Here is a 27,855-nt window from a genome sequence, read left to right on the forward strand (position 1 = left end):
GCCAAAGCTGGCCAAGCGCCGAACCACGGCAAGAAGAAGCAAATTGTCTTTCAGTGCGTGCAGATTGCGAGTTGCGGTGTGCGTGTGCAGCGCGTCATGTGAAAAACAACGAGAAAAAAGTGCGTGTCCCACGGGTGAAGCAGTTTTTCCACCGTCAAAAGTAAGCTACGGGTGGAAATTTCCGTACCCCTTTTTAATTGATAACCGAAAGGGATAGGAAAATAAGATTGGCAAACTGCAGACCAACTCCCAAAACACACACGTGCTCGGCTACTCGGTGCTGGGAATACGCACAGAGCATTAGAAGTGTTGCCAAAAAAGTGGTTGCTCGTTGGTGTTTCGACGCCGACTCCCTTTTTTTTCAGTGAAATAATGCTGAAAATCAAACGCTAGCTTCATCAACGTGTGTCCTCGTTCGCCAATCTGCGTGCGTGTGGTTGCGTGTGTGTGTGCGTGTGTGCGTGTGTGATTGTCGCAAACATTGTCCTGCTGCGTGTGTGTCTGGTCTGGTGATACGGTACGGTGGTGTGCGGCTGGTTGAGTGAAAGCATTTCAAGTCTCTGCACACGGGTGGAACGCGGCGCCATTACGACACACGGCACACAGCAGCACATTCCCGGATTGTTTTGTTGGGGTTGGGCTTGGGAAAGGAGCTTATGTGCGTTTCGGTGCCTTTCGGTGGGTGAGTTCCGGTTAAAACATTGCCTTCGGTGATGCAATTCCGTCTTGGCTTTTTTTTTTCATTGCCCTCTTCGAACCTCCCCGAAAACAGTGCGTGTGGTGTTGGTAGTGGTGTGAGACTGTGTGTGGATGTTGGTGCGTATCGCAAAAGTGTCTCGTTCCTGTCGTCTGCGCGTCCGGCTTCTCCGGTGGCCGTCCGACCATTCTCGACGAGTGAGTGGTGGTGGTGGTAGTGTTGTCAGTCCCTCTTACCTCTTCCCCCACCCGGGGGACAGGAAATGTACGCAGCGAGAAAAGAAGAATTTGCTCAAGACAGGACCGACCTGTCTTGACGCGTTTCGCCCAAAGAGGAAAAAAAAAAAACACCTTCCCTTCTAGACGTCGTCGCCTGCTGCGAGGCTTTAGCTTCAACTTACTTTTGTTGCCATTTCAGCATTTTTAAGGGTCGCGTGTGTCTGTTTGTGTGCATGTGTTTATTGTTTACAGTCCGGGTGGAGAAAAGGGGCACACCACCGACCAGGGAAAGGGATTTACGCCGTGTTGTTGTTGTGTGGTACACTCGCATTTGATCGTGATATTAGATGTGACGGTTGATTGTTTGTTAGTGTGTATATTGGTGTTTTATTGCGCGTTCTTGTTCCACCCGGGTCATCACCCGGACGCGGGGGGTTTACGTTGAATTGCGCGTTATAATTTTCCTCCTCTTTTTTTCCAGAATAAAACGAAAGTGTGTATCGTCGTGTTAAAAGTGTGTGCACACGTTTGTGCAAAAGAAAACAAACAAAAAAACCTACAGCAATAGAGCGAAAGTTAACAGTGTGTGTGTATGTGTTGTTGTGTACGGTGTGTCGGGGCACATACAGGCAAACAAACACAGAAACAAAAACCTACCTCATTTTGTGCGTGGCAGCCCTTTTTTACGGCGCTGAGCGTCTTCTACCAAACAAGTGTGCAAACCCTTCGTAAAGTGAAATCCTCTGCTCACAAATTAAGAATCAAAATCAAAGCAAGCAGTGTGTGATTGTGTGTGTGTGTGTGTGTGTGGCGGTGTAAAGTAACGCAAAGAGCCACAGCGCAAAGAAGAGTGCAGTGCACAGGAAGCAGGAAAAAGAAAACAACAGGGCAAAGAATACGCACGTCATTGGAGGAGAGGAGGAGGTGCTACGTTCTAGAAAACCCAAACAAAACAAACCGCACTGCGACGACGCGCCTTTTTCCCTCCAGAAGAAGAAGAAGAAGAAGAAGAGTAAGAAGAGAAGGAGGATATCCGCGCGCCTCATAGCGTGTGTGTGAGTGTGTGTGCGTGCGAATTAGTGTGTGAGAATCGCTCCCCGTTTCCACAGCGCGCCTCCTGTGTTTTTTTCCCCCACTCAACGTCATCCTTCCCTGCTGTGTGGGCTTTTAGGGCCTCACCAATACACCGAAGCAAGCAGAAAAGCAAGCGACGATATGGCGGGTGTGTTCGATCTGGAGCTGCACGAGGAGGAGGATCTGCGCGATTCTGATGACGACATAATCGATATTGAGGATGTAAGTACAATCCGTCGTAGTTGTAAAACGGAATGAAATTGATGAGCTTTTTGCGGTGCATCAGAAACGATAGGATTCAGAAATCAGAAATTAAGACTAATTTAAATCAAAGGAAATTTAAGGGCCCACTTTAAGTTGAAGATATCGTAATAGGAATTTCTATGCAGAGAAGGTCTTGCAAGAGGTTACACAGAAGATTTAATTACAAACGGGTGAGAAGTGTTCTTTAGAGAGCAAGAGGAGGAGTCGGAAATTCTTTTTTATAATTGATCTCATTATTCTAAAGAATAAGTGGCATATATAATCTCCTTTCCTATGTGACCCAGATGGTTATTCTTCTTTGATAGGCATATTATGACATAATTTGGCCACTTTTTGTCTTTTCTGTACCTGTCAAAAGCTGTTTGAAAGAAACAGGACCATAAGCGAAAGAGAGTCTTGAACTCATGATCGGCGACGTACTAGCCTGAGCACTTAACGACGGCTCAATAGCGTCACTTGACTGAAGAGCTGTTAACAGCCATACAAAAAGGATTAAACTCCATCATTAAAACATTTATTCCAAAATAATCTCCCAATCAAACTAATCACGCTGCACATGGCTTTAATCAACTTAAATTTTAATATCTTTACGACACCAACTAATCCAAAGCACGGTAATGCGAAACACACGCTTCTTCGCACCGAACCGCGGGTGCAATGCCCTCCTCTCGTATAGGGGAGGAGACACCACCAGAAGGGTGAACGATCCCGGGGTCTCAGAAAGGGTTCGGTCCGTACGTCGTCCTCTTACATCCAGAGCAAATGTTGAACCGTTTTATGGACACACTTTTCGCATTACTTACGAATTATGTTGGCCCCCTTACGTACAGTGGCCGGCAAAATAAAGTGGCCACTATTTACAATTTTACATTTTTTATATTTTTTCCGTGAAAAATGAAGTTATTGAACTGCTTTATTTTTTGAAACATTGTTCGTGATATGCTTAAGAATGCGCAGTACCATAGCATGACAAAAATGAGAAGTTTGCTTCAAGAAAAATATTTTTTTCCAAAATTGATCAAAATCACTGTGCCAAAATAAAGTGCCCACTTTATTCATTCTACAGAAAATATTTTTCTGAACAAATATAACAGCAAACTTATAATTTATATGCGTTCCTCTCGCATTCTTTACATGTTCGAAGATCGTTGGCGTATTTTTTTTCTAATTTTTAAAGGTTTATCTAGTTCTGCATCTAGTTTTGGCATCTGGTTCTTCTCAAGCGTTATCAAGAGCTTTAAATTTAAATTTATTTGTTTTTGACACCAGTTTTATCCACCTTCGCATATAGAATCTGCCACAAATTCTCGATGGAACAAAGATTTAGACTTCATGGAGGACATGCAAGGTGTTTTATACGATACTAGTTGAGAAATGATTTTTGTATTGATTGTGTGTGTTGAGATGTTAGCCTGTAGGAACATGTTTTTAGTTTTCAAACCCCATTTTTTAAAAAGAAATATCCCAAAGTAGTGATGAAGAATGTTAAAAAAGGTATCAGTCATAGTTGTACTTTCGATTCACACCAGTTTTCCTGCTACTCCTAAAGAGAAACACCCCCTAGCTATCACATTGCAATTTTCGTAATTTACTGCCCGTTAGATGTAGCGTCCTTCAAGTTCCTCGCCCGAGCTACAGCAAGACTAACAAAGCCAATTGGCTTCAATATGATCAAGAACATGCAGATATATCGTTAGATAGTTGAAAAACTGATATTTGGACAGATGAGTCCAAATTAGAACTGATGTTCAAAAATATCTAGACGCGATCCAACAAACCAATATGTATGAAGAGTGCAATGTGATGACCAGGGAGGGGATTTCTATACGAGAAGTGGGGAGCATGGTTTGAATCGACAGCATAATGAAAGCTAATACCTATACAAGCATCCGGTGTGAATTTATCTGTTTTCTGTGAAAAATACGGAGTTAGTAAATAAAATGATGTTACAACAGGAAGACGACTCAAGTTATACACGAAGAATTTTTTATTTTATTTTTTCAATCCAATCAAATAAAAAAATTTTAATGGCTCTTAGTTAGTCTTAATTTTAATTCAATCGACATTTAGTGTGCAAATTTTAATGCAAATGTAGTGAAAATGACGTGATTAAGAAAAACAAAATGTGTTAAAGCTCTGAAATACTCTTAGAAAGAACCAATGCCAAATATGTGCAGATAAAAACATAATAAATTATGGCAAAGATCCTCAAACATATAAAGAATGCGAGAGGAACGCATATAAATTATAAGTTTGCTGTTATATTTGTTCAGAAAAATATTTTCTGTAGAATGAATAAAGTGGGCACTTTATTTTGGCACAGTGATTTTGATCAATTTTGGAAAAAATTTTTTTCTTGAAGCAAACTTCTCATTTTTGTCATGCTATGGTACTGCGCATTCTTAAGCATATCATGAACAATGTTTCAAAATATAAAGCAGTGCAATAACTTCCTTTTTCACGTAAAAAATGTAAAAAGTGTAAAATTGTAAGTAGTGGTCACTTTATTTTGCCGGCCACTGTACCTCGGTTTATACTTCCCTTCTCCTTTGTGTGTCACGTCTTTGTCTCTCTCTTTCTCTCTCCCGCGCGATAATTGAAATGTAAAATTCAACCAAAAAGGAGTAAAAGTTTCCCTTTGCGCGCCGGGGCGGAGTAGCGGCAGCCAAAAAGGTCACATGAGGTCAAGAGCAGCTGTGGAGGGAGAAGGAGAATGTAAGCGAGTGTGGTGTTGCAAATTCGTCCAAAAACTAAAACCACAAAAGCTGCTACCCCAACCCGGACCTTTCAGAATGAATTTCAAAACTGTTCTTTGCAAGGCGAGACACCCCTCGCCTTCATTTTACGTTCAAATAGCACAAAAAAACACACACAACCGGATAAAGACTGTTCGGTCCCCCCTCCAATCGTCGGTTGAATGTACTCCGGTTCTGGAGCTCTCCTTCCACCCCAAAAAAGCACTCAACCAGACAAGGTTAAGTTTGCAAAGTGTTAAGGGAGAGGGAACGATGAGATAGCGAGAGGAAGGGAGAAAGGAAGAGCGAAAGATGGCAAGAAAAGAGGAATGCGAAAAACGTCTGCACAAAGTACGCAGCCTGCGCGTTGTGTACGCAGGACTCCCGCCGAACGCAGCCACCCAAAACAAATACACACACACATACACTCACTCGTGTACGAATGAATTGAATACCAGCGAAAAAGGAGGAAAGTTCTTTGACACCTGACGCAGTTGTTGCGGTTTGTTGTTGCGCTCTTGATGGTTAATTCCCCCCACTTCGCCCTCCTTCCCCGTCCCTTTCGCTCTGGAGTAAGGGAGATGGCGAAAAAGGCGAAGAAGAAGAAAGGCAGGCTCCACATACGCCACCCGGCGGATTGGCGGTGAACGAACGGTGAACGGTGTTGTCTGTCCTCTGTTTTGACCGGCGTTTCGTTCTTTACCTTCGACTCCAGTACCCAACTCCACCACCATCGATCCGGTCCCGCTTTTTTCCCGCATCTTGAAGAAAACGTGCACCACCACGCACTCACATCATCGCCGCCGCCGCAGCCTGGGCGTGGTGTGTGGAATATTTGCCTTTTGGGGGTTCAATGCCGTCGTCGGTACACTTGCTCACGACCTCCATCGCTCCCTTGGCGTCCCAGACGCGCGTGTGTGTGGAAGATCGGTTAGCTTCAGTTGTTTTCTTCTCGCTTTTCGCACACACACCGCCGCCGGCGTCAGAAACTCGCATTTCACCCTATATTGCAATTTCGAAAAGTTCAATAACACCAACTGCAAGATCATTCCCTCCCTTCTCCCATTGAGTGCGCGGCAGCTGCTCTCGCGTGGCATGATGCGTGTGGTTTAATACAAAAAGGGAAGCCAGCCTCCATTACATGTGGCGTTTGTTTGGTAGGTTTGTTTTTATGTTTTTGTGCTGGAATGTTCTCAAAGGCAATGTGCAATTTGCTCTGGAATGTTCAAGCAAAGAGAGAAAAAAAGCTCAAATTATTCAGTGTTTTCCAATTATGTTTTCATTAACAAATCTGCCACCAAGTCCTACAAAACGCCTAAAATTATGCAATACGCATGTTGTGGGGTGCTTTTTAAGGTAGGCCGACTGTACCCGTGAATATATAGCTTTTTAATAACATAATAAGATATGATGCTAAGTAGATAATAATGTGAACCGATTGTGCTCTGTTGTCAGGCAATTGTTCCATTAATGCTTTTCACAATAACAACAAAAAACGAGTAGCACGTGCTTGTCTCTACTTTTCGGTGCATGCTATTTTGTACTTAAAAATCGATTTTCATCCCATCTCTCGAACTCCTCGGACGGTTTTTGCACCCTCTTCCCCTGCCCGATTTTAATAGTAAACTTTTGTGCTGTGTGTGTTTTTGTGCTACTACTGCCGACAGAAAAATCCCCTTGCTTGCTCATTCACCATCACCATTCGTCATCATTCATTCCACGCAAGCAAGTTTGCGCTCGCGTGTGTGTGTGGAAGTGTTGTGTGGTGTGGTTACAGCGTACAAAAAAGGAGAGTAAGTAATTGCCCTTTGATTGATCCTCTCCCTCCCCATATTTGTGTACTACGAGTGCTATTTCGCTCCGTACTCTACTCTACACACACCCTACCGGGATGATGGGGTCGTCCATTCATATACACACACACACGGTGGCATGTGCGACACATCCGCCTTCCGCCTTCAGTGTTGCCCTCCCAGGCAGGGCTGCATTTACTCCTCGTCCGTGTGTTGCTGGATGTGTTCTCTCCAGAACAACACCACACGCAAGATAGTTTTTCATTGACGCGGGAGTTCATGTGTTCCCCCCTTTTTTTTAAATTAGCCCTCCTCCCTCCCATCAGCAATCACTGGTAGTAGCACGCACACACACACAAACACACACACACATCGACGGTCATTAAACTCTCAACAATATTGTTTTTTATTGTTCTTTCTTTCTTTGCTCTGGAGTACAAACAACAGATGAGCAGCAACAAGGCTTGACATCCACTCCGTGTCTCTCTGCGTCTTTGACGTCATACACATGCATACACACTCCTTCCGCCGTGCTGTGCAAATAAGCGTCAGATAAACGGCATTGGCAAAAACACACACACTCACACACAGCCCTTTCTTGTTTTGCTACTGCGAAGGAAAAGAAAAAAACATGCGTCAGATGTAAAACAGAGCAAAAAGACAAGCAGCAACGAAAATTGCGTTAACCTAGGAATGTGTGCGGAAAATTCCTCTGACTCACTCAATGGTTGGTACTAGTAGCAGAGAAGCAAAAGAGGAGGAATGGCGAAAAATGGGACAGAAGGGACAGGTTGTGGTTTTCCATGCTTTTCAAACCCTTCTCGTGTGTAGGGTGGAAGAAGACGTGGAAGATTAAAGGGAAAAAACCCATCCGGTCAACGGAATCACACCAATCGATTGGCGATGGGGGCAAACGCGAGCCGAAACTGGAAAAAAGCTTCACCTTTTTGTGCCGGTGTGAGTGCCAAAAAAAAAAAGGCTCCAACGGCTGGTGGTGGTGGGTATTGATCGCGTCATGACTCATCGTGCTCTGGAGAATTGGTTGCGTACATTGTTGAATATTATTGCTTGTTTTTTATTAGGGGAATAATAATCATTCTCCAGTGTATTTATTTATTTGTTTTAATGAAAGACATAAATCTAGATGGAAATATATATGGCCCTGAGTGTGCACAGAGCAACACAGCTGTGTTTGCCAGCTGTAGAGCAAGCAAAATGGCTTCATCACCACCATGCTAGGGAAATAAATGGATGCCAAAACACCTCTACTTTGCAGTGAATGGAACAACGAGCTTTCGTCGACTTAAAACCATTCCTAATCTTCATGTGGCAAAGTGGACTGCAGTGGGAAGAGGGAGCTTTGCTCACTTTTAGCATTCCCTTTTCGATAGTTCATTCTTTAAATGCCATCTCTCTTGCAATGGCAGGGGGAGAGAGTGCCATGGGAAGCATAAAAGAAAGAGGTGACCCGGCATAGACCCGTCGTTTTCGCTCATTTGTGTACGTGTCATGTGTGTGTTTGTATGTCTGAATGAGTTGGTATGCAAATCAGATGCTTACTTGTCTTTTCATTCCGCTCTTTAAAGAGTACGGCTCCTCTGCCTTGAGCTTGAACTTGTCTCTGTGTCACTGTGAGGACTTTTCTTTTTAAGTGTTTTTAATATCGCTTCAGTGCTTTTTGCTGTTTATCACTGAATAGCCGTCCAGTGATAAAGCATTAAACAGCTGCTCGCTCGTTGAAGCCTCTTTAACCTATTACGCCCAAAAAAGGCCCCTTCAAGTACACTCTCCATACCATCTTGTAGCAAAAGGTGCGAAAAAATCAACAAAAATTTGGCCCCATTTTTGATCCACCTTGTCTGTCCCCCCCCCCCCCCCCTTTCTCCTCACCACCCTGGGTGGACTACTTTTGCTCAAGACTCCTCGCTGCTTGTTGCTGCAAAAGCTCCCTTTCAGCTGCTGAACAGCTTGGCTGGCAGGGTGCTCCGAAACAAGGAAGGAGGCTGTAGTAACGGGTTGCAATCATCATCGGCATCAGCATCATTGCCATCATCATCGTCGTCTGTAGTTTCCTCGCCGTCAAGACCAGGGGGAGAGTGAGAGAGAGAGAGAGCGAGCAGCTGAGAAAGAGAACGGTTTAGCTTGACGACTTACGCAAACTTGAGTGCGCTGGATGCAAAGCGTAATCTAGTGCGGACAGAGTACGAGTACAGAGAGATAGCGAGAGAGAAAGAGATAGAGAGCGCAATTCGGATTGTTGTACTACGCCAGCTGAGAATGGAATTTGCAACTCGCCTACTTTCCCTTTAAGTCGAGCACAAAGTCCACAAAGGCGAGTTTTGTACGCTCGATGTCGATGTGTTGTGGTTTTGTTTAGAAGGAAGAAAGTTGCTTTACACGGGGTTTCAAGGTGTTCTCATAGTTGTCGGACACTTCCTTGACTCTTTCTTATTGGAAGTGAATTTCATATGTTGTAAATTGGAATCACATGGCATCCTTTTTGGACAGGGTCCTGAGGAATTCCTATTGGATTTGACCAACAAGATTGCTATGGAGTTCAATTCCCATTATATTCAGTTCATTTCACTATTAAAGAGCCAATAAACAGCGTGTTCTACAGCTATGAGAAGTACTGGAAAACCTTGAATGATCCTGCTTTTTGTTATAAGTTTAGTTTTGAGTTTGAGTTTACAAATAATTCAGCTGGTATCACAATTGCAGGCCATCATATTACAAACATTGTGAGTTGATTTCAAGGAAGCAATTGCCATTTCAAATGAGAACTTTGTGGAGTCATGTGTGTTGGATTTGCTATTTCATCAAAAATGTGTCAATAATTTTGTAATTTTTTGTATTAAAGCTCCAGTGAATCAGATTTCAGTTGAATTCAATGTATTAGGTTTTGATAAACACCCATTATTAAATCCTACTAAACGTCACGTGTAACCAGTGTTGTTAACTGTTGACATTTTTCATGACAGTCACCGTAAACAGCCGGTCAAAATAATTTTTGGCTGATGACATTCAATGCTTCAACGACACGACTGTCATTAAACGAAATTCATTCGTGTCGCTACCGTCAGGGCTGATGCAGTGACATGAAATGTAAACAATGTAGTATGAATGTCATTTGACATTTTTTGAACAACACAAATCGATACGATCGGAGGATTATGAAGTGTATCGTCGCTGAATATGGGGATTCTAGTGAAATAGCAAAAACTAGTGAAATGAAAGCCTTTGCACCGCACGCTCTGTTGTAGTTTGACATGAATACGGCCGTTTGCAATACGACACAGTTCACTACTCATACAGGTTGGCGAATGTCAAATGAATGTATCTTGAAAATGTCTTCATGTCAAATGACATTTTTTGACGGGAATGTCAAATGACAGAGAGAGATGGGAATGGGAAGCTTCAAATCGAATGAATGTTTACAATTTTATGTCGATGAACGTCACCGTTCGCAACACTGCGTGTAACTCATCTCACCCGCTGAACAGGAGCCGTCACGTTTATTCTCGACCTTACACACACGTCACACATTTTCCCATGATTTAATTAATCGACTCTATCGAACATCAGCAAACGATAAATCGATTGATTTTTTCTTCTCCCCTGTTTCTGTATCATTTTTCCCCCTTACCGGCTAACTGGTGCGTGCTACCGTTTAATATCACCGTCGTGGCCGCGCGTGTGGGTGCGCAGGGAAGCTCTCCTTTCGGCCTGGGGTCTAGGTGTCGAATGTCGCACGTAGCTAAATTTATGCACCAAAACACACATACACACACACATATAATACCATGTACTGCAACCAAGTCAGCCATCCACCCACGTACGAACGCAACTTCCCGCAGTAGAGCCAACGCCGTGTTGTTGTATTATTGGGAGCACAAAGCGATTTGGCAGACGCACGGCGGATCTTCTGTCTGAAATTATAATAGAAGCGACGTGTGGCGCCGTCTAGCGCGTGATTGGGACCTAAAAATACCTCTCGCTGCCAGGACGGTAGTAGTAGTAGTACTGGGTGGTAGTGGTAGCAGCAGCAGCAGCAGCAGTAGGTAGTGTAGTGTAGTAGTACACAACGTCAGTTGAGCTCCATTTCTATGGCATGGAGATCTCCCCGTCGTCCTCGAAACATAAGATGACAATGTATTCCGTGCAACCGTTTACTCTCTGTATAACCTTTCTCCCACACACACCCACCCACCCACCCACGAGTCTCTGGACTTGGGCGAGTGGGTAGCAATTTATGCTCTGGTTGCAACCTTCTCCACCCTTGTCTTCTTGCAATTATTGCGCCACGCAAAGAGTTCCATCCTTCCTAAACTCATCCTTTTTGTTCCTGCTCCTAGACCATGGTGAGCTCTCTGGGTCTTAGCAGTGTTTAGTGTCGCCCTAAATATAGAGGTTGTGGTGGGACTTGTCGCCAACAGAGTAGCGAGCACGGGAGATGCTTCCGCTTTTTGCGTTGGTTGTTTCCTTCCTTTTTTTTGTGTCGGTCTCATCCCGGTAGATTATTTTTAGAAAAAGAAGTTTTCCTCCTCTTCCCTCTAGCTAGCTTGCTGAGCGTTGTACGACGTTTCCTTTCCGGCTTTTCGGCAACCATCATCATCATCATCATCGTTATGGGTGGTGGCGTATTGGTGTGGAATCATTTAAGGAATTTTTCTCGTCTGCCGGCCGGCATATTATACCGGCTGTCATTGAACGCTCGGACTGTTTTTTGGGGGGAATTTATGAGTCACTGGGAGCCGTTTTGCTGCTTAGTTGTGCTTCAGTGAATCATTCTGCTTGTTGAGCAATTCATTACCGTTGCTTTCGTCAGGGATTTTCCCTGGAAAATGGCTTACTCTAAATTAAGATTTTGATCGCTCTTTATGATGTAAATAAAACGTAATGGGAGGTATTGTTGTATTATTTGCCACTGTGACTTCACTGTTCAAGTTGGAATTGATAGAATCAACATTCTTATTGGACCTTCGAAAAGGGAAGTTGAAATCTCTCAAGTCAAGGGAAGGTCTCGTTTTTTTTATCACATCAACTGATTACCAACACACACACTCACACAAACACACACCCAAGGAAGGGCGACCAATGGTGTGGTCTTCTGAGGGGAACCGTTGCCGTTGCACCAAACTGTGTGTTGCGTGTATCAAAAAAGCCCCAACCTTCCCCCCTCTAAAAAAAACAAGTCTCTCACACACATAACACCCCTTGCTGACTCTCTAGGCACGACGACTGCGCTCCATCTCCATCTCCCCTTTTACCCCCACAGATGGAAGGGCGAAGGAAAAAAAAGAACTAGAGACCAACTGACAAAAGTAGGTCAATGACGAATGGTTAGGACGGGTTAGACGAAAAAACGGTGCCAGCATAACGAGAGAGAGAGAGAAATAGTGAAGGCAAACGACCAAACAACGATTTCGGTGTGTTTGTGTGTGTGTCTATGTTCCTGTCGGTTGGATTGATTCATGCGATTATGCCACGGAACAACTCCACACGGCTGTTGACGGGAGAAGGGAGCGTACCGTTCTACGTTAAATGGTGGAATAGCAACGATATCTTGGACCTGAAACCAAGTTGTGTGAGAAGGAGAAAACTATTTTGGTGTTGCATATTTGTCTCATTAAAGTACAGGATTTATTTTTAAATATTGAAATCCCCAATGGTTTCTTTAACATGACAAATGCATTTGCTTAGAATTCAAAGTCCAATTAGCAAACGACATGATGTCACAATTACATGGAAGATGAAATCACAATCCTATTTTGTTGTTGAATCCTGTTTGAATTTGGTTTGTACAATAAGAAAATGACATATTAGAATTTAATGAATTGTTTGAGAATTGAGAAACTTGACTAATTCCTTCTTTAAGCGATCGGTTCACCTATTTTGTTTGTTGAATTTGTTAAAAAAACAATAAAATAGCTCGCCCTTAAAGACTTCTGCAATACGAAACAGCGCAAAAAGTGCTCGTGGGTTCACTCCTTCTCCTCCGTACTTCTTGTGTGTGCGTGTGCTTTTAATGTGTTTCATGTGCACTACCACCACCACCACCACCACTACCAGCAACCACACACGAGTCGAATGGATTTGATGGAACCAACGTGTGTGGCAGCAACCGTCTAACGATAAGATATTGCGCTTATCTCAAAGCCCCTTTTCCAACTGGATGGCCCCTCGAATGATGATTCCCGGTTTGTAAAATCAGGGGGAGGGTTATGGAGATATAAAAAAAAAAACTCGTCCTATTAATGCACGAGACGCAAGAGTCGATTGAAAAGCAAAAACAAAACCTGATTCTTGGGTTCCTCGCACCATCCCCCATACAAAGTTATAGTTGCTATTGAATAATCAATCAGGCGCATACTTATTACTGGCTGTGAGGTTGTGTGTAAAGAACCAATTCGAGTCCCAACTTTACCTTTTTCCCGCTTGAATCAAGTGCGTTCGTGCGTGCGTGTCTCCCGTGTTGGTGTGAGCAAAGGGCGTTTGGGCGTTATTTCTTGCTGAAACAGGAACAAGTTGCACACTGCACTACGCCTCCTGCTCTGGCTTAAATATACGTAAGTGTGTGTGTGTGTCCGTCGTCCATTACACAAGAAATTGAAAGTTTCCTTCTCTGTCTTGACACACGGGGGCCGATCGAATGCCCCGTGGGTCGGAATGTGTATCAGTAGGTCACATACACACACACACACACACACACACACACACACACACACACACACACACACACACACACACACACACACACACACACACACACACACACACACACCCAGTAGTGTAGAGCTCTCTCGGGCGCGCGCCGCGCGTGTGTGAGCCGCGATGATGATGGGCCCCCCTTCGCACTGCCGTTGTGACACAGTTTCCGCTGATTCGCATTCCTCAAATAACTGTTTCACTCTACGCACAGCTGTCTGTCGAGAGAGAAGAGGGAGAGAGAGAGAGAGAGAGAGAGAGAGAGAGAGAGAGAGAGAGAGAGAGAGAGAGAGAGAGAGAGAGAGAGAGAAAATGGAGGAATCCCGCTGCTGCATGCCCGAGCCGAAAAAGGCCGTATTAATTTTGTGCAAACCTAATTATCTCACCTTCTTTTTTGTGTTTTAGGTGCCTCATTTGGCTCAATATAAACGTTAAATTAAATTTCAATTTGTCCGTTTTTTTTTGTCGTCCCCCACCTTAATTAATGTGCTCCCTTTTCCGGGCTCTCTGGGGCTCAGCACAAGCTTTACGAATCAATCTTGTATTTTATCTTGTTTAAATTGCGACCCAACAAACACACACACTTCCGCCCTTTACAATGTAGTTTAGATAAACAAGAGGAAGCAGTTGTACGGCACCAGCTACACTATTATCTTCCTGTATTAACACTTTGGTACGTGTGAGAGACGACGAAATGGTCCATTTGTTGCCCCTTCTGAACCTTTGCTCTTCTGACCCACAACTCAACTTGACTGTACTACACGTGTTCGTCGAAGTTTTTATTCGAACAATTACCATTTTCACAGAAATCTGTATCCCATTTCTCTGACGCAAACGCAAACGCATAAGCTGCTGCTGCTCTGTGTCCACAACAACAGATTGTCGTCTGTGTGTGTCCTGCGTCATCCCGGGTGCACGTTGCAGGTGGTTGCAAGTGCAAAAAGTGCAGCAGTTTCTTGCTTCGATTGCCTTGGGCTGGGCGGGCAATGCAAGGAAGAGGGAGAGGGTGAAAATAAGGCAAAAGTAGAGTAATGTGTGCGGAGAAAGTACACTGAGCGAGTAGTAGTATATAAAACACAAAGTTTACAATCGGTTTGAGCGGTGGATGTCAATGGAATAAACGAGAGAAAGTCTACTCAACTCAACATGATTGGATCACAAAATATAAACATTTATTGTGATTCTTTTGAAGATTGATACAAATTTACATATTATTACTTCTTGAAACATTCAAGCAACAAGTTTGAGATCTTTATTTTATCAGTTGATATCGTTAACCGAGACAAAAGCATTAAATGTAGGGGAACCTGGGGCAAAATGGTTAGGTTGGGCGAAGTTCACCTGCATTATTGGCAAATTAACATAATTATACTGATTTCAAATGATAGAAAAAAATCCAATAGAATGTTTAAAGCCCACCATGAACGTTTCATTACTTAAGATTTAAAAATAAGTGAATAAATGAGCAAATAAAATGTTTGCTCAAAACGATGTAATTTTTGCCGTCTCGAAAATAAGCTTTCGTAAGAATTTTAAATTGAATTAGCGAAAAAAGCAACGATTTTATTTTAATGTAAAGTTTGTAAAATGTTTCACTTGGGGCAAAATGGCAACATGATGAGGCTGTGGTATAAGCTAAGGCAGCTACAATGTAATAGCTTAACATAAATAAAATTGTGCTGTATGTATACTATATCGACAAGAAAAACTACTGACAAGACGTGATTTATTTCAATATTCCAGGGTTTGACTAAATTATTCAACAAAACACTTAAATATTAATCTTTAATTGCTACCCTCATACTTCTACCAAGATGCAAGAGCTTAGACCTTAAAGCCTTAAGCTCAATTTTGTCGTCCATTTTGCCCCTTTGCTATGATGTGTTTCGACATTTCGTGGAAAAGACCATTTTGCCCCATAGCAGGACCATTTTACCCCACACAATACATTTTCACGAAGGTTGACGTTGAGTTTTAAAATTCATTTTAAACATATACAGTTGTTATTAATGCGCAAACTGATTGTTTTTCACGAATAAGACGTTGAAGTATCGATTGACGTCAAAATAACAGTGGAAAGTGCTTTAACCAAATAGATACAGACCAACATCCTTAACAGGTCTATTTTGCCCCGCTTGTCCCTAGAGTTTTCTGCTTTATTATAATGATTTTTTAGATTTTTTTAAAATAAATTATATCTCTTTAACGTTTTTTTTCCAAAAGTGTGTTTCATCATTTATCTTTTTCGCTGCAGCAGCTGCTGCTACTGTGTAACGGCTGCTCTGCTGTGGTAATCAAAAATCCCTTTCCCTATTAATCATCGCCTACTTGCTGGGTATTGTTCGCACTGCACGACACTATCGTCGTCGTCGTCACTGTGGGCTCTACAGCTCACGAATGGTGCATGTTTGTGTCATGATGCACCCGCCACACGCCCGTTTGACCTTTTTTTTTCAACAACCCAACTGTGTTATGCTCCAACAGCGCGCACCGTTTCAAGCGCATAATTGCGCTTGCCGCTCTGTAACTAAAACCTCGTGTGGGAGAGTTGCATTTTTCAGTTCACTTTCTCTCATACAAATGTGCGCCGCCCTCGGTTGTGGTGTTGCATTTTGCACGAGTGTACCAAAAAAAAAAGCACACAAAAAACACCACAGAACATAGCCCGGTGTGTGGTGTGTCGTCATCATTGCATCGGTATGGTGGCAATCGAAATCGTTGCCACGGCGGCTGAGAATGAGGTCACCGTGTGTGTGTGTGTGTATGCCGTGGCCTCAATGCAGGAGCGAGATGGATGGCTGAATATAGACAGACACACACATAAATAAACACACGAATCGATCGTGAGCTCCCGCCACAATAACTGGTGTGTGTGGGTGGGTGGATGGGTGGTACGAAGAAGGAGTATGAGAAAACTCCTCTCCGCTTCTTACGTCATCAAGCTCTTTGCGCGCGCGTGACCTTCTCCGCGTATTTCCGCCTGCAATTGCCGCTGTTCAGTGCACAACCCAACTACACTATAGTGCGCAAGAGTGCGTGTGTGTGTGTGTGTGTGGGTAGTGCACTGCACACCATCATGCTCATCGTGGGGTGGTGTGCATCATAACGGGAGCCAGCTCACTCACCGGTCTAATGAATGGTCGGCAGTGGGATTGGATGGAACAGGGGAAAGGGCAACGCAACGCGTGGTGTGTACTCCGATGTGTGTACGCGAAGCAAAACAACAACAAAAGAGTGCACACAGAGCGAGAGAGTGCGCCGCCTGTGTAATGGTGTGGGTTGGTGGTGCAATTGCACACGCATCAGCTTCATGCAATGTAGTGGCGCGCAGTAAGCGAGGAATGAGAGTTATGATTATGATTGGACAAGAATTGAAGAGCCTGCAGGGGTTAATGGGAGAAGAGATAAGCAGGAGAGAGAAAGAGAGAAGAAGAGAGATGTGAAAGGCAACAAACAAACAAACAGTTCTAGTGTGAGTTCGATTTGTTCGTTAGAGGAGCAGAAAGAAGAAGACGAAGAGACTCAACCCCCCCCCCCCATTTTCCACTAATGTGTGCGCGTGTGATCATAAACGTAAATATAAAACACACCTCACACGCCACACGCAAGTAGAGAATGGTTCCTTTCTGCGTACTTCCTTGCATGCTTTGTATAACAGGTTGAGGTGGATGTGGATGGGGAAGCGCAGGGAGAGGCGAGAGACGTCTGGCTCACAAATCGTTGCAAATTTAATTACAAACTAGCGGGCACGATTTTATTACTACGCCATAACTATTGCAACAGTGGAGCTTAGAAGACAAACCGGGAGGACAGAGAAAGGTATAGGGCGAGAGATAGAGAGAGGATATTGTTATTAAGTTTAGTTTTTACTAATATTGGCAGTATTCTATTATTTTTAAACAATTGTTTCCTGTTACTTTTTTTCACCCATTTTAAGTGAAATTTTAGAAAATACTCGTTTCGCTGAAAATGGAGATATTTTTGCAATAAACCGTGTCGTGTGGTTTCTATACAATGTCGTAAAAAGCTGATGAGCCTTTTTTATGGACCCCAGCGCTATGGTGGAGTCGCCAACCATCTATCTTGGCACGTTGTTTTTTATTGTATTTTTGTTTATTATACTGCTCTCCTGTGAATGCAATCGATTGAGTGGGATTTTTCTCTCTCTTTCTGTCTGTCTCTCTTCAACAACATCAACACAGACGCACGTTGCGGGTGGTCGATAAGTTTTTACGATTGTTTGACTACTTGAATAGCGCTCGTTTCAGGTAGGGAGGGGGGTACACAGACGAAGACGCACTGCTTGGTGATAAGAACAAATACTTTGGTTTGTAATTGAAAGATTGCTTTTCAAAAGCCCCCAAGAGTTGTCGTTCTTGCGTCAGTTTAAATGGCACTTGTTCTAGTTCTTTTTCGTTTTTCTGGTTAGGAAACCCGACACACACAATTAAATATTGGTACACGTGTACCCCGGGTTGTCCCAGTTCAAGGACTCGCTTCCTATTACAACCCTCTACCCCCCGACATTGTCAACACCGATGGGTGTGTTGCTGGCGCGTACGATAGGCGCCAGGCGGAAACTAAACACCAAAAGCGCACGTTTCAGTGTGCGTGTGGCTGTATGTGCATTGATGATTAGCGCATGTCGCGAACTCTGTGTGTTGGCAGCTCGTTTTTGCGATGATAAGACACGGACGACACCACTGTGGACAATGTGTACGGGGAATGGGGTGGACAGGATAGTAGAAGAAGCAACTCCAAGAGTGAACGGAAGAGTGGCATTGGAGTTGGGTTTTTGCAGTGCTTGAATGTAACTCATTGCTTGCTCTCATCTCAATCCCTCGTATGCTCGATGTTAAAGAGCAGATCCTAAAGAATGTCTGAAGTGCATCCTTCGACAATGCTTTAAATGTTGTGCTTTTACCCTGGAGTTGTTGGCGCGCGCATGTGCGTAAGAGAAGGGTTTGTGAGGGGGCTGGCGGCTGTCGTCGTTGTGACGACTACAAGTTTAAAATGATAGTGGCAGTATACTCTCCTTTACTCGCTTTGGAAAGTTGGTATCTGCATTAGTACGTGTTAGGACTACATAATCGTTGGAGAGAGAGAGAGAGTTTATGATGCTGTCGTGTCGTGTCTTTTTAAGAACGTTTTTCTGTTTTTTCCATTCCAATTTCACTCTTTTTTGTGAATTAGAAATGATATTATCACATACATTGAAGTGCTGGTTGGAGTAAGAATTGATCTCAGGACGTGTCAGTTGCCAAGCGATGTACCTTCCGATGACAGTATCGCTCCACCTGATCCTACTGCCGTCAAGAAGCTTCTTAATCCAATAATGGACTAGCTTACATTTTTGATATTTTAAAATCCTCCTTTACATGCCATCTCGTGGTCTAATAGAATTATTTTAGGATGTTCTGCCGGCGGATGCCTTTCGATGAATCATCTTGTGCCCGGATGTTTGGCCAACACGCCTAATTACCGACCAACACGACCAGAACCAATAAAATACATTGAATATTACTTTTGTGGCTGGTGCAGCACCAGCAGCAGCAGCAGCAGCCATGCGAAACTTGGCCCTCGCCGAATAAATTTATTGGGTGCCCGATTTTCCCAATGTTAGTCTTGCAAACTCAGACTTGGGGCCAATAAAAAAAATAACACACACACACATAAACACAATCAATCCCTTCATTCCGCGGGTGCGAGTTTGCTTCTTCAAAAATGTGTCCAAAAGAGAGCTGTTGTTTGTGCGTAAGGTTGCGTCGTCCAAGTCGCCGCCCGTCTTACGGTGGTAGTGTATTGGTAACAAGATACTGGCCTTCTTACTGCTGCTACCAACCTTGTCATTCGATTAGGAGAGAGAGAGGAGAAGGTGGTTTCCGTTGTTGTTGGATTGTTGCGTGCTTCCGCGTTTCCGCACCAGAGCACCAACCAAACCAAACCAACCAACCAACCTGCTCTTCCTCCTCCTTCGCCGGGGGTTCGTTCGGAAAGTCATCCAACTGCGACGGCGGCGACGACCGACCCGACCGCACCAAACTCTACTACCAAGGCACACTCAAAAGCAAAGAAGTCGGCGCGAAGGAAAAGACGTTCATCGAACGATAACGCAACACGCCGCGCCGGGCGGCGCAGACTTGTGTAAGGCCGCGCGCGAGTTCAAGGTAGCGCACAAGTGGAATATTTTGACGAAGCCAAAAATTTATCGCCACCGCCATCCCCGACTCCCTCTCCTCTACCCAACAAGGGGTTTTGTGGAAGCAATTCGAGACTGTGGTGCTGCCGTCGTCGCCGTCGTCGCAACATGAGCGTCGATTCACAACACAACACATCTTGCCTTCGTCGCATACCTTTAGTGGAGCGCTTTGGGGGGGGGGGGGGGGTGGGGGGGAACAATCGCGGAAAACAAAGGGATGTGCAGAGAATGGTATTAGTTTGTGGCAGAATACAGAATTACATTCGTGCACACACAGTGGGGTAACAGTTTCTAAAATTGTCCTCCCCAAACACAACAACACTGTTTGGGAGGGAAAGAAAGTGGGAACAAAAATAAGAATTGCCCGATTTAGTGTGTAGTTCGGGGTTTTTGGTGTTGGGCTCGCACTCTTCCAACCCTTCTGTGCAGCGGTCTCTTCTGTGGCAGCGAGGAAGCTCAACATGTGTTTTTTTTTGTGCGGGGAGATGGGGCCTATTTTCACCCCCAAAACTTAACACATTTAGCACACTTGTGTATACACACCAGGAAGTAATCGGACTCGCCGGAGTCGTTTTAATTGCAACCGATAGAAATATGGCTTCCAAGGACGATCAGCAATTCTCAGTAAAAGGAATGGTTGAGGATCGTGTTGAGGAGGTTGCGTAACTTGCGTGTTTGAAAACCCGAATCAGGAAAGAATTTCTACAATGAAAGCTGTCTCACACGCAAGCCGCCACCGTGCCTTGGGGAGGTCGTAGTCTCTATCCTCTTCCCCAGATCCCTTGAGCGTCGTTTACTGGCCTGGCGTTTAGAAGAAATCAATAAGATCAAATTTCTCCGCCAACTTCCCCGATTGCGACGATAGCAAAGGGCGGGAAAACATGGGAAAAACAAACAGATAACCCATACACACACACACACACATCCACAGAGAGAAGAGACACGCTTGCGCTTATATTTTGTTTCACTCCAGACCGCAGCAAACACACTGTATTATAGCTGTTATAGCGCGCTACATTTACGCCACAGTAATAGAGGTAGTGGAGTAGTATTAGTATTGGTAGTAGTAGAACTGGCCAGCGCTACTATTACTGCTGTCATCATACCCGGTGCGCGCCCTCCGTGTCATATACAGCGGACGGCTTCGTGTGGTGGTAGTAGTCGTCGTCGTGTCGCGCTGCTGTGTTTGTATCCCGTAGGAATAAGGGGCCACCGCCAAACACATGATGGACGGAACGGGATGGACGGACGCGAGACGATGTGAGTGTGTGTGCACGGTTTCGGAAGTAAAGTCAATAACCTTACAAGGTTTTTTCCTCTAGACGACACACACACACACTGGGGAGGGGCGCCCGTACACGTGTTCTATATGGCAAGGGCTGGGAGCTTCTAGAAAAATGATATGAATTTAGTTCGATTTTTCTAACACTCTCCTTTTATGAAAGAATATTCATTTGACGACCCCAAACTCGTATCGGAGCCTGTCACCGCCTCGGGGAATTCGGACTAACACAAACACACAGAAACAGACAGACAGACAGCCAGGATGCAGATTGTTAAGTTCGAGTGGGTTCCAATACTTCAATTAATTGAAGTTTCCCAGTTTTTCGCTTCAAGTACTGCTTTCGACCTATATGATGCACCCAACCTCTCCATTGCCCGTTGGCCTATCCTCTCCTTGGTTCATCCTAATGTCCAAAGATTGCAGAAGTTTGATGGACACTTAAGCACGGACACAGCGGACGCAGGGAAGAGTGTGTGTGTGTGTGTGTGTGTGTGTGTGTGTGTGTGTGTGTGTGTGTGTGTGTGTGTGTGTGTGTGTGTGTGTGTGTGTGTGTGTGTGTGCGCGCGCGCGTGTGTGTGATTAGATAATTTCAGGGTCAAAACATTGGAGAAGGGGGCATTTACATTCTGTGGGTTATGATGTTGTATTTGCGCAGCAGTAGTAGGGCCCTGATTCCGATTTGTGGGAAGACGATGACGACGAAGACGACGTCAATTGATGGGAGTATGGGGAGACTTCAGGGTTTCACAGGGTAGGGTAAGATGTTTGGGAATCGGTCGGTTTCACGCTTGCTCAATCAAACCCAAAACCCAACTCAAACGCTCCTCCTCCTAAGCATAACTATATCTGGGTAGCGTTTGATTGATAATTGCAGCGTGTTTGTTTGGCCCATTAGCGCCTGTGCACGATCGAACTGCTGCTACTGCTGCGTGTTGGAAGGCGAATTTTAGGCTCTGACGACATAAGACGACGCGCGTTCGACTTCGATCGGATGGGTTACGTATTTTGGGTAAAATTGAAGAAGTAGAAGGGCACCATTGATAAGCCCGTTGATGATGCTGGCTTCATATTTTTCTAACACCGTTTCCGTTGAAGGTCCAGCTGGTTGAGATTTGGATGATAATGAGCAAATTTACCGGCCCCGCGGAAGCAGAAAGAGCGCGTTTATGTTTTCACTTTACGCGACCAGTCCCACAAAACTAACAGCAGGCGCTGGCCCATCCATCATCGGAGCCCCGCAGCCACAGTCGCGCTACATTTCCCCGCATGGTGTGTATGGAGAGGTGATAAAGAGAAGCCAGTGTCATGTACACAAGGAATGCACACGGGCTTCTGCTTTGGGTTGACCTTGCTCTCCCTGCTGCTGCTGCTGCTGGTACTGCTTGCTACTGATAACCACAGCGGAGGGAGTGTACAAAAAGGTGTACAAAAAGGCATTAACCATTACCGCCCGGCCGGTGTGTGTGTTTGTGCAGTGTGTTATTTTTACTGCGCGGCGCCGGGTCCCATTTTGCGATTAGATTCTATTTTTTTTTACCATATCCCTCTTTAGATTGCATGTCCAACGGAAAAACGCCTTAAATTATGCAATCTGCGTGACATCATCTGTTTGATAGCAATTTTAGAATAATTTCAAAATGACCGTTCTCATGGCCAACTAGAGCTCTAGTGGACTCACTGTGCGGGGCACGTGTGCGCCCCTAAATGTATGCAATCGCAGTGCAGCAACACGTCACACGGTTCGAAAACAAATCGTTGCACATTTACTCATTTGGAAAAATGAGGAGGGACGACCCGTCGACGCGCTGTGGTTGTGTGACACATTCAGAAGCGAGAATGGACAAATGAAATAAAATACGGCAAAAATGTAAGGGTGTCCCCGGGTGAGGGGAACTTCTGAATGTTCTGTCTGGAGTCTGCGGAGGTCAATGACTCGCGATGTCTGATGGCAGGCAGGGATGCATTCTGTCTCGAACACCCGAGAGACAACAAGGCGAGCGTAGAGCTAGAGCGAGGGTTTCCGGGTTTGTGTGTGTGTGTTCCCCCTTTGTTGCGGAAAATGCACAACTGTGGCCGGGCCCGCTGTCGACGACCTGTGGTTTCTATCTATAGAGCGCGTATGCGGATTTTCCTCACATCTCATGTGTGGCTGTCGCAAGTGTGATGGATTGTGGGGGATGAGTTGCTGCAAGGAGATCAGTTTAGGATAAAAATGTTGAAAATCATTGAAAAATTATTCAAAAGAAATTATGTTTTCGTATTTAAAACATTGATGCATACAATTGTTTTGCCTTATTAAGGCTTAATGGCGTATTTACATTTATTGAGCAATAAAAACCAATCTCTTCACAATCATAATAATGAAACAAGTTGCTAAAAGTATATAATAATGTACAATTTTCTTTCATTTCCTCCCCTCCTCATCAGGTCGATCTGGAACCCGAACTTCACATCAACACAAATCTAGAGTAAGTATACCCACCCCGGACACGGACATCAATGTTGAGTGCCTTTCTGATGAGCATATGGGCTAACATTACGCGCTTTCTCTTCTCTCCACAGAACCGAAGGATCTGAAACGATACCACTGTCGGAAGACATTATAAACCCGGGACGAATCAAGCTAGGGCCGCAGGATTTTGAGCTAAAGAAAGTATTAGGCAAAGGCGGATACGGTAAAGTCTTCCAAGTAAGTGTCATTCCTGGCCGGGAGGCAAGAGAGAGAGAGAGAGAGAGAGAGAGAGAGAGAGAGAGAGAGAGAGAGAGAGCGAGATCTGCACTGTGTAAATGTTATCAATAATGTGTTTCACCGCCTTTCTATCGCTTCATTTTCAGGTCAGAAAAACCACTGGTGCTGATGCAAACTCGTACTTCGCGATGAAGGTGTTAAAGAAGGCGTCGATAGTTAGAAATCAAAAAGACACAGCCCACACACGCGCCGAGCGAAACATATTAGAGGCGGTTAGGGTAAGTGGGTCGCATTCGCAGTATAGCTTGTAGCTGAAGCCTAGAACTGGTTGAATTAGTGTCAAACTCCTTTCCTCTACTCTTTCAGCATCCCTTTATCGTAGAGCTAGTGTACGCCTTCCAGACCGGTGGCAAGTTGTATTTAATTCTAGAATACTTGAGCGGCGGCGAGCTGTTCATGCATTTAGAGCGCGAGGGAATATTTTTGGAGGACACTGCATGGTACGTACGGCCGGAGGAAAGCAGCAAAATCAATGCAAAATTGCAATAATAATCGCTTTCCTCTTTTCTTTCAGCTTTTACCTATGCGAAATCATTCTCGCCCTGGAGCATCTGCACAATCTGGGCATCATCTATCGGGATCTGAAGCCGGAAAATGTGCTGCTGGATGCGAAGGGCCACGTGAAGCTGACCGACTTTGGCCTGTGCAAGGAACACATCCAGGAGGGCATTGTAACGCACACGTTCTGCGGTACGATCGAGTACATGTGAGTGGAGTTTTTTTTTGCCCTTCCTCAATGCGTTACAGCTGGACCGGAGTTTGAATGCTAATATGCTTCCCCTTTTTTGTTTGCTTTCGTTAGGGCACCGGAAATTCTAACGCGCAGCGGACACGGCAAAGCGGTCGATTGGTGGTCGCTCGGTGCCCTCATGTTCGACATGTTGACGGGAATGGTAAGCGCTCGATAAGGGGGCAAACAAAGAAGAAACACAGGCCTTTTTGACAGTGCCGGTTCGTTGTTGTGTGGTCAATGTTTTGCAGCCCCCGTTCTGTGCGGACAATCGAAAGAAGACGGTCGACGCTATACTGAAGGATAAGCTGAACATCCCGGGCTACCTGACGCCGGACTCGCGCGATCTCATCCGCCGGCTGATGAAGCGGCAAGTGTCGCAGCGCCTCGGCAGCGGGCCGACCGATGGGCAGGCGGTGCGGGCACATCCCTTCTTCAAGAACGTCAACTGGGACGATGTGGTCAAGAGAAGGCTAGATCCACCGATCAAACCAGTGCTTGTAAGTGCTCCGGAAGGCGAACAAGTGTTGACTAGGAGAAGGGTTTTGAGACGAATGGTGTTGTTTTTATCGTACCACAGGCCAGTGAGGATGATGTGTCGCAGTTTGATACCAAGTTTACGAAAGAGATTCCGGTGGATTCGCCCGATGAAACAACGCTGAGTGAGAGTGTCAATCTAATCTTCCAGGTGAGAATCAATTTAAAGCAAAATCTCCAATTTAGAGTCCTTTAATTGATGTCGCTTTTTTCGTTTTTTTTGCAGGGTTTCACGTACGTCGCCCCATCCGTGCTGGAGGACATGCAGTCGCGCATCACGATGCCCCGGTCGCCCCGTCGCATGCACCGCCACAACCTGCACCAGCACCATCAGCACAATCACCATCACGGCAGTGCGCACCACCACCACCACGGTGCCGGCAGCAGTCGAATGATGGGCTCGGCCGGAGGGACAGGAGCAGCGCCGATGGAGAATGGCAGTGGGAGCAGTGGCACCTGGAAGATGGCCCCGCATCAAAACATGCACAACCATCATCCGCACGTGCATCGGGGAGGAGGTCAAATGGTGCCACCGAACCAGCAGCAGCAGCAGCAGCAAGCGCTCGGTGGCCAGCCGTCGTCCGCCCAGCAACCTCACAATCAGACGCAACCGGCTGGTGGAGCGGCCGGTGTTAGCGGTGGTCCGCCCGGTAGCCGCCCGTTCAATGCGGCCTCCATCTCGCGACGAACGCCGCCCCATCTGCAACCGTTCGCGCCGCGCCCCTCGCCACAGGACGAAATGATGGATGTGTATCCGGAAATGTCCATCTCTTAGTGAGTGGTGAACTTTTAAGGGGAGTGATATTTTTACAGCAAATCATTAATCCATCTCTCTTTCTCATCATTCCAGGCCAACACTGGAGGATTATAGCAGTTATAGGAAATTCGTCACCTAAGAGATGTGCTGCAGCAGGACGAGAGAGACACCATTTAGAAAGATGAAGCAAAACGGGGCGTAAGGAAGGAAGCAGCATCGAAGGGGGAGTGCATCTCCAAAACTAATTAACCCGTAGTCTAGCGTAAACAATAAGAAAAGGCAATTTGTTCCGAACAATGCGTGTGTGAGGGCGCGCGTAGAAAGAGAAAACAAAGGTGCGTGAGATAGGGTAGGGAAGAGTCTGTGTATCTGTGTATGTGTGTGTGCGTGTTACAACAGCAACTACATACAACAAATCACCAAGCAAAAGATTAGAATAACGAATTTCAACTAAGTCCTTTTCCGTTTTACTTTCCTTCTTTCCTTCCAACGCTCCAACGAACAGAACCGCTTCCGCAGGGATTACTTTACATTTGTTTATTTCTCTCAGTTTATGGAGCTCTTCCTTTGCTGCCTGTTTTTAAACTGCTCGACTCAGGCGATAAGCGCTAGTAGGAAAACATCCTGTCCTCTCCTGTTCTTCTAAACTCTCAATCTCCCAGGCATAGTGGATACATAAAGGCGCCACGCAAACACAGTCGTTAAGCCGTAGTGTTTTAAAGCAATTTTACGTTGCGCTCTGTAAGGTGTAGGGGAAGAAGGTGCGCTATAGAATTATGAATGAAATTGTGTGAAAGCTAAAAGGATGCAAATGGGCGTTGAATGTGGTGGTTCCCTTCCTCTGTCCAGCAATCAGTTTAATCTTCCGGGTTGGAGTTGGAGAAGCGACGATGAAGCCTTTTTTATTATTATATATTCTTTTGTTTTGTACTTCTACCCCCTTTTCTTCCTCCTTCGAACACGGTTCACAGCAGATATTTTACTATCGATAAAGAGTTACTAGAAATTGCTAATAGAAACTAATAGCAGCTTTAGCGGAGAAAAAAAAGGATTCGATTTCATTACGCAAAATATTACGCAAAAGAAAACCAACCCGACCGTCATCACACCCACACATATACACACTCCTATCCACACGCTGGGTGTTGGTGATGGTGGGGCCGGTGGTGTGTGGTATATTTAGAGATTTTTTTTGTAAGCAAAAACTAACTAAAACCATCGTTTATAGAAATTGTATTATAAATTGTGTGCTCCCTTTCCCGCTCACTTCATCTCGCAAGCGGCCACTTGTTGCTGTGTTGCAATTGAAATTACCTGGTGCAAGGAAATGTTACACTCGCAATTAACTACTAGTACCACGTACACACTCGAGCGAGCAAAGAGATGATTATAGAGCGAGAAGAAGCGTTTGGGAGAATAAGTTGCATTTTGAGTATGAAACAAACAAAACAGGTAGCAATCCTAGTTACAAAATAATAATGAAATGGAAGGAGTTGTAAAACGAAACAATTGTTAGGTGTGATGTGGTGTACAGTTTGTCCCTCCAAAACTACATACACACAACATTGAAAGGACATTTAAAAGTGGAAGACAAAAGCAAGCAACGAAGCAGAAAAGGAAGACAAAAGATTGGTTATTTTTCCTTTTTTCCTTCCCCCTATTTTACAACATCATTTCATTACTTGACCCTCAAATCAAATCAAAGCAAGGGGGGCTAACCTGTTGTGCATTCTATCTTACTTTTTTAATCTTAATCGATCTAATGGGAGAAATGAAGCAGAAAACACACAAACAAAGAAGAAGAATTGACCTATGTTCCTTCTATTTCCAGTTTCACCTTGTGTTTCGAAGAAGCAATGCAGTTGAAAACAATGAAACCTCCCCTGTACACAAATACATATATACACACACACACACTGCCGAAGTGAAAGAGGAAAATGAAATGAAAATGTATGAATATAGAGAAGCAAAAAAAGCAAAACGAAAAAAAAAGAGATAAAGAAATGAAAACAGGAAAAACAAATCAACAAAACACAAGAACAACCGAAACAACAGAAACCAAAAAAACCAAAACCGTAAACGAAAACTACCATATTGCAATAGTCTGAA

At 44.7% G+C, this 27,855-nt stretch overlaps 1 protein-coding gene across 6 annotated transcripts; it reads left to right on the forward strand.

Moving 5' to 3' along the window:
• Window positions 1-27,607, forward strand: LOC121591930 (ribosomal protein S6 kinase beta-2). Of its 6 annotated transcripts, XR_006004599.1 has the most exons (13): window positions 2-160; window positions 1,397-2,211; window positions 23,401-23,441; window positions 23,536-23,662; window positions 23,809-23,940; window positions 24,029-24,162; window positions 24,237-24,428; window positions 24,525-24,615; window positions 24,704-24,952; window positions 25,033-25,140; window positions 25,216-25,763; window positions 25,840-26,081; window positions 27,578-27,607. XR_006004599.1 is itself a non-coding variant. In XM_041913028.1 (12 exons), coding segments are annotated over exons 2-12 (1,704 nt in total). In that variant the 5' UTR covers window positions 2-160; window positions 1,397-2,130; the 3' UTR covers window positions 25,841-27,592. The 6 variants fall into 6 exon arrangements, 5 of the variants coding, with proteins under 5 accessions (XP_041768966.1, XP_041768962.1, XP_041768963.1 ...); XM_041913028.1 differs by having other exon boundaries at window positions 25,840-27,592; XM_041913029.1 differs by having other exon boundaries at window positions 2-119; window positions 25,840-27,592.
• The last annotated feature ends 248 nt before the right edge of the window (window positions 27,608-27,855 follow it).

The sequence above is a fragment of the Anopheles merus genome, chromosome 2L, assembly GCF_017562075.2.
Source record: "Anopheles merus strain MAF chromosome 2L, AmerM5.1, whole genome shotgun sequence".
NCBI lineage: Eukaryota > Metazoa > Arthropoda > Insecta > Diptera > Culicidae > Anopheles > Anopheles merus.

Bases quoted from the DNA above. Each gene is read 5' to 3' on its own strand.
- LOC121591930 (XM_041913032.1), top strand. From the start codon at position 2,131: ATGGCGGGTGTGTTCGATCTGGAGCTGCACGAGGAGGAGGATCTGCGC. The intron at 23,663-23,808 runs GTAAGTGTCATT...CTTCATTTTCAG, and splicing joins GATACGGTAAAGTCTTCCAA to GTCAGAAAAACCACTGGTGC. The intron at 24,616-24,703 runs GTAAGCGCTCGA...AATGTTTTGCAG, and splicing joins TCGACATGTTGACGGGAATG to CCCCCGTTCTGTGCGGACAA.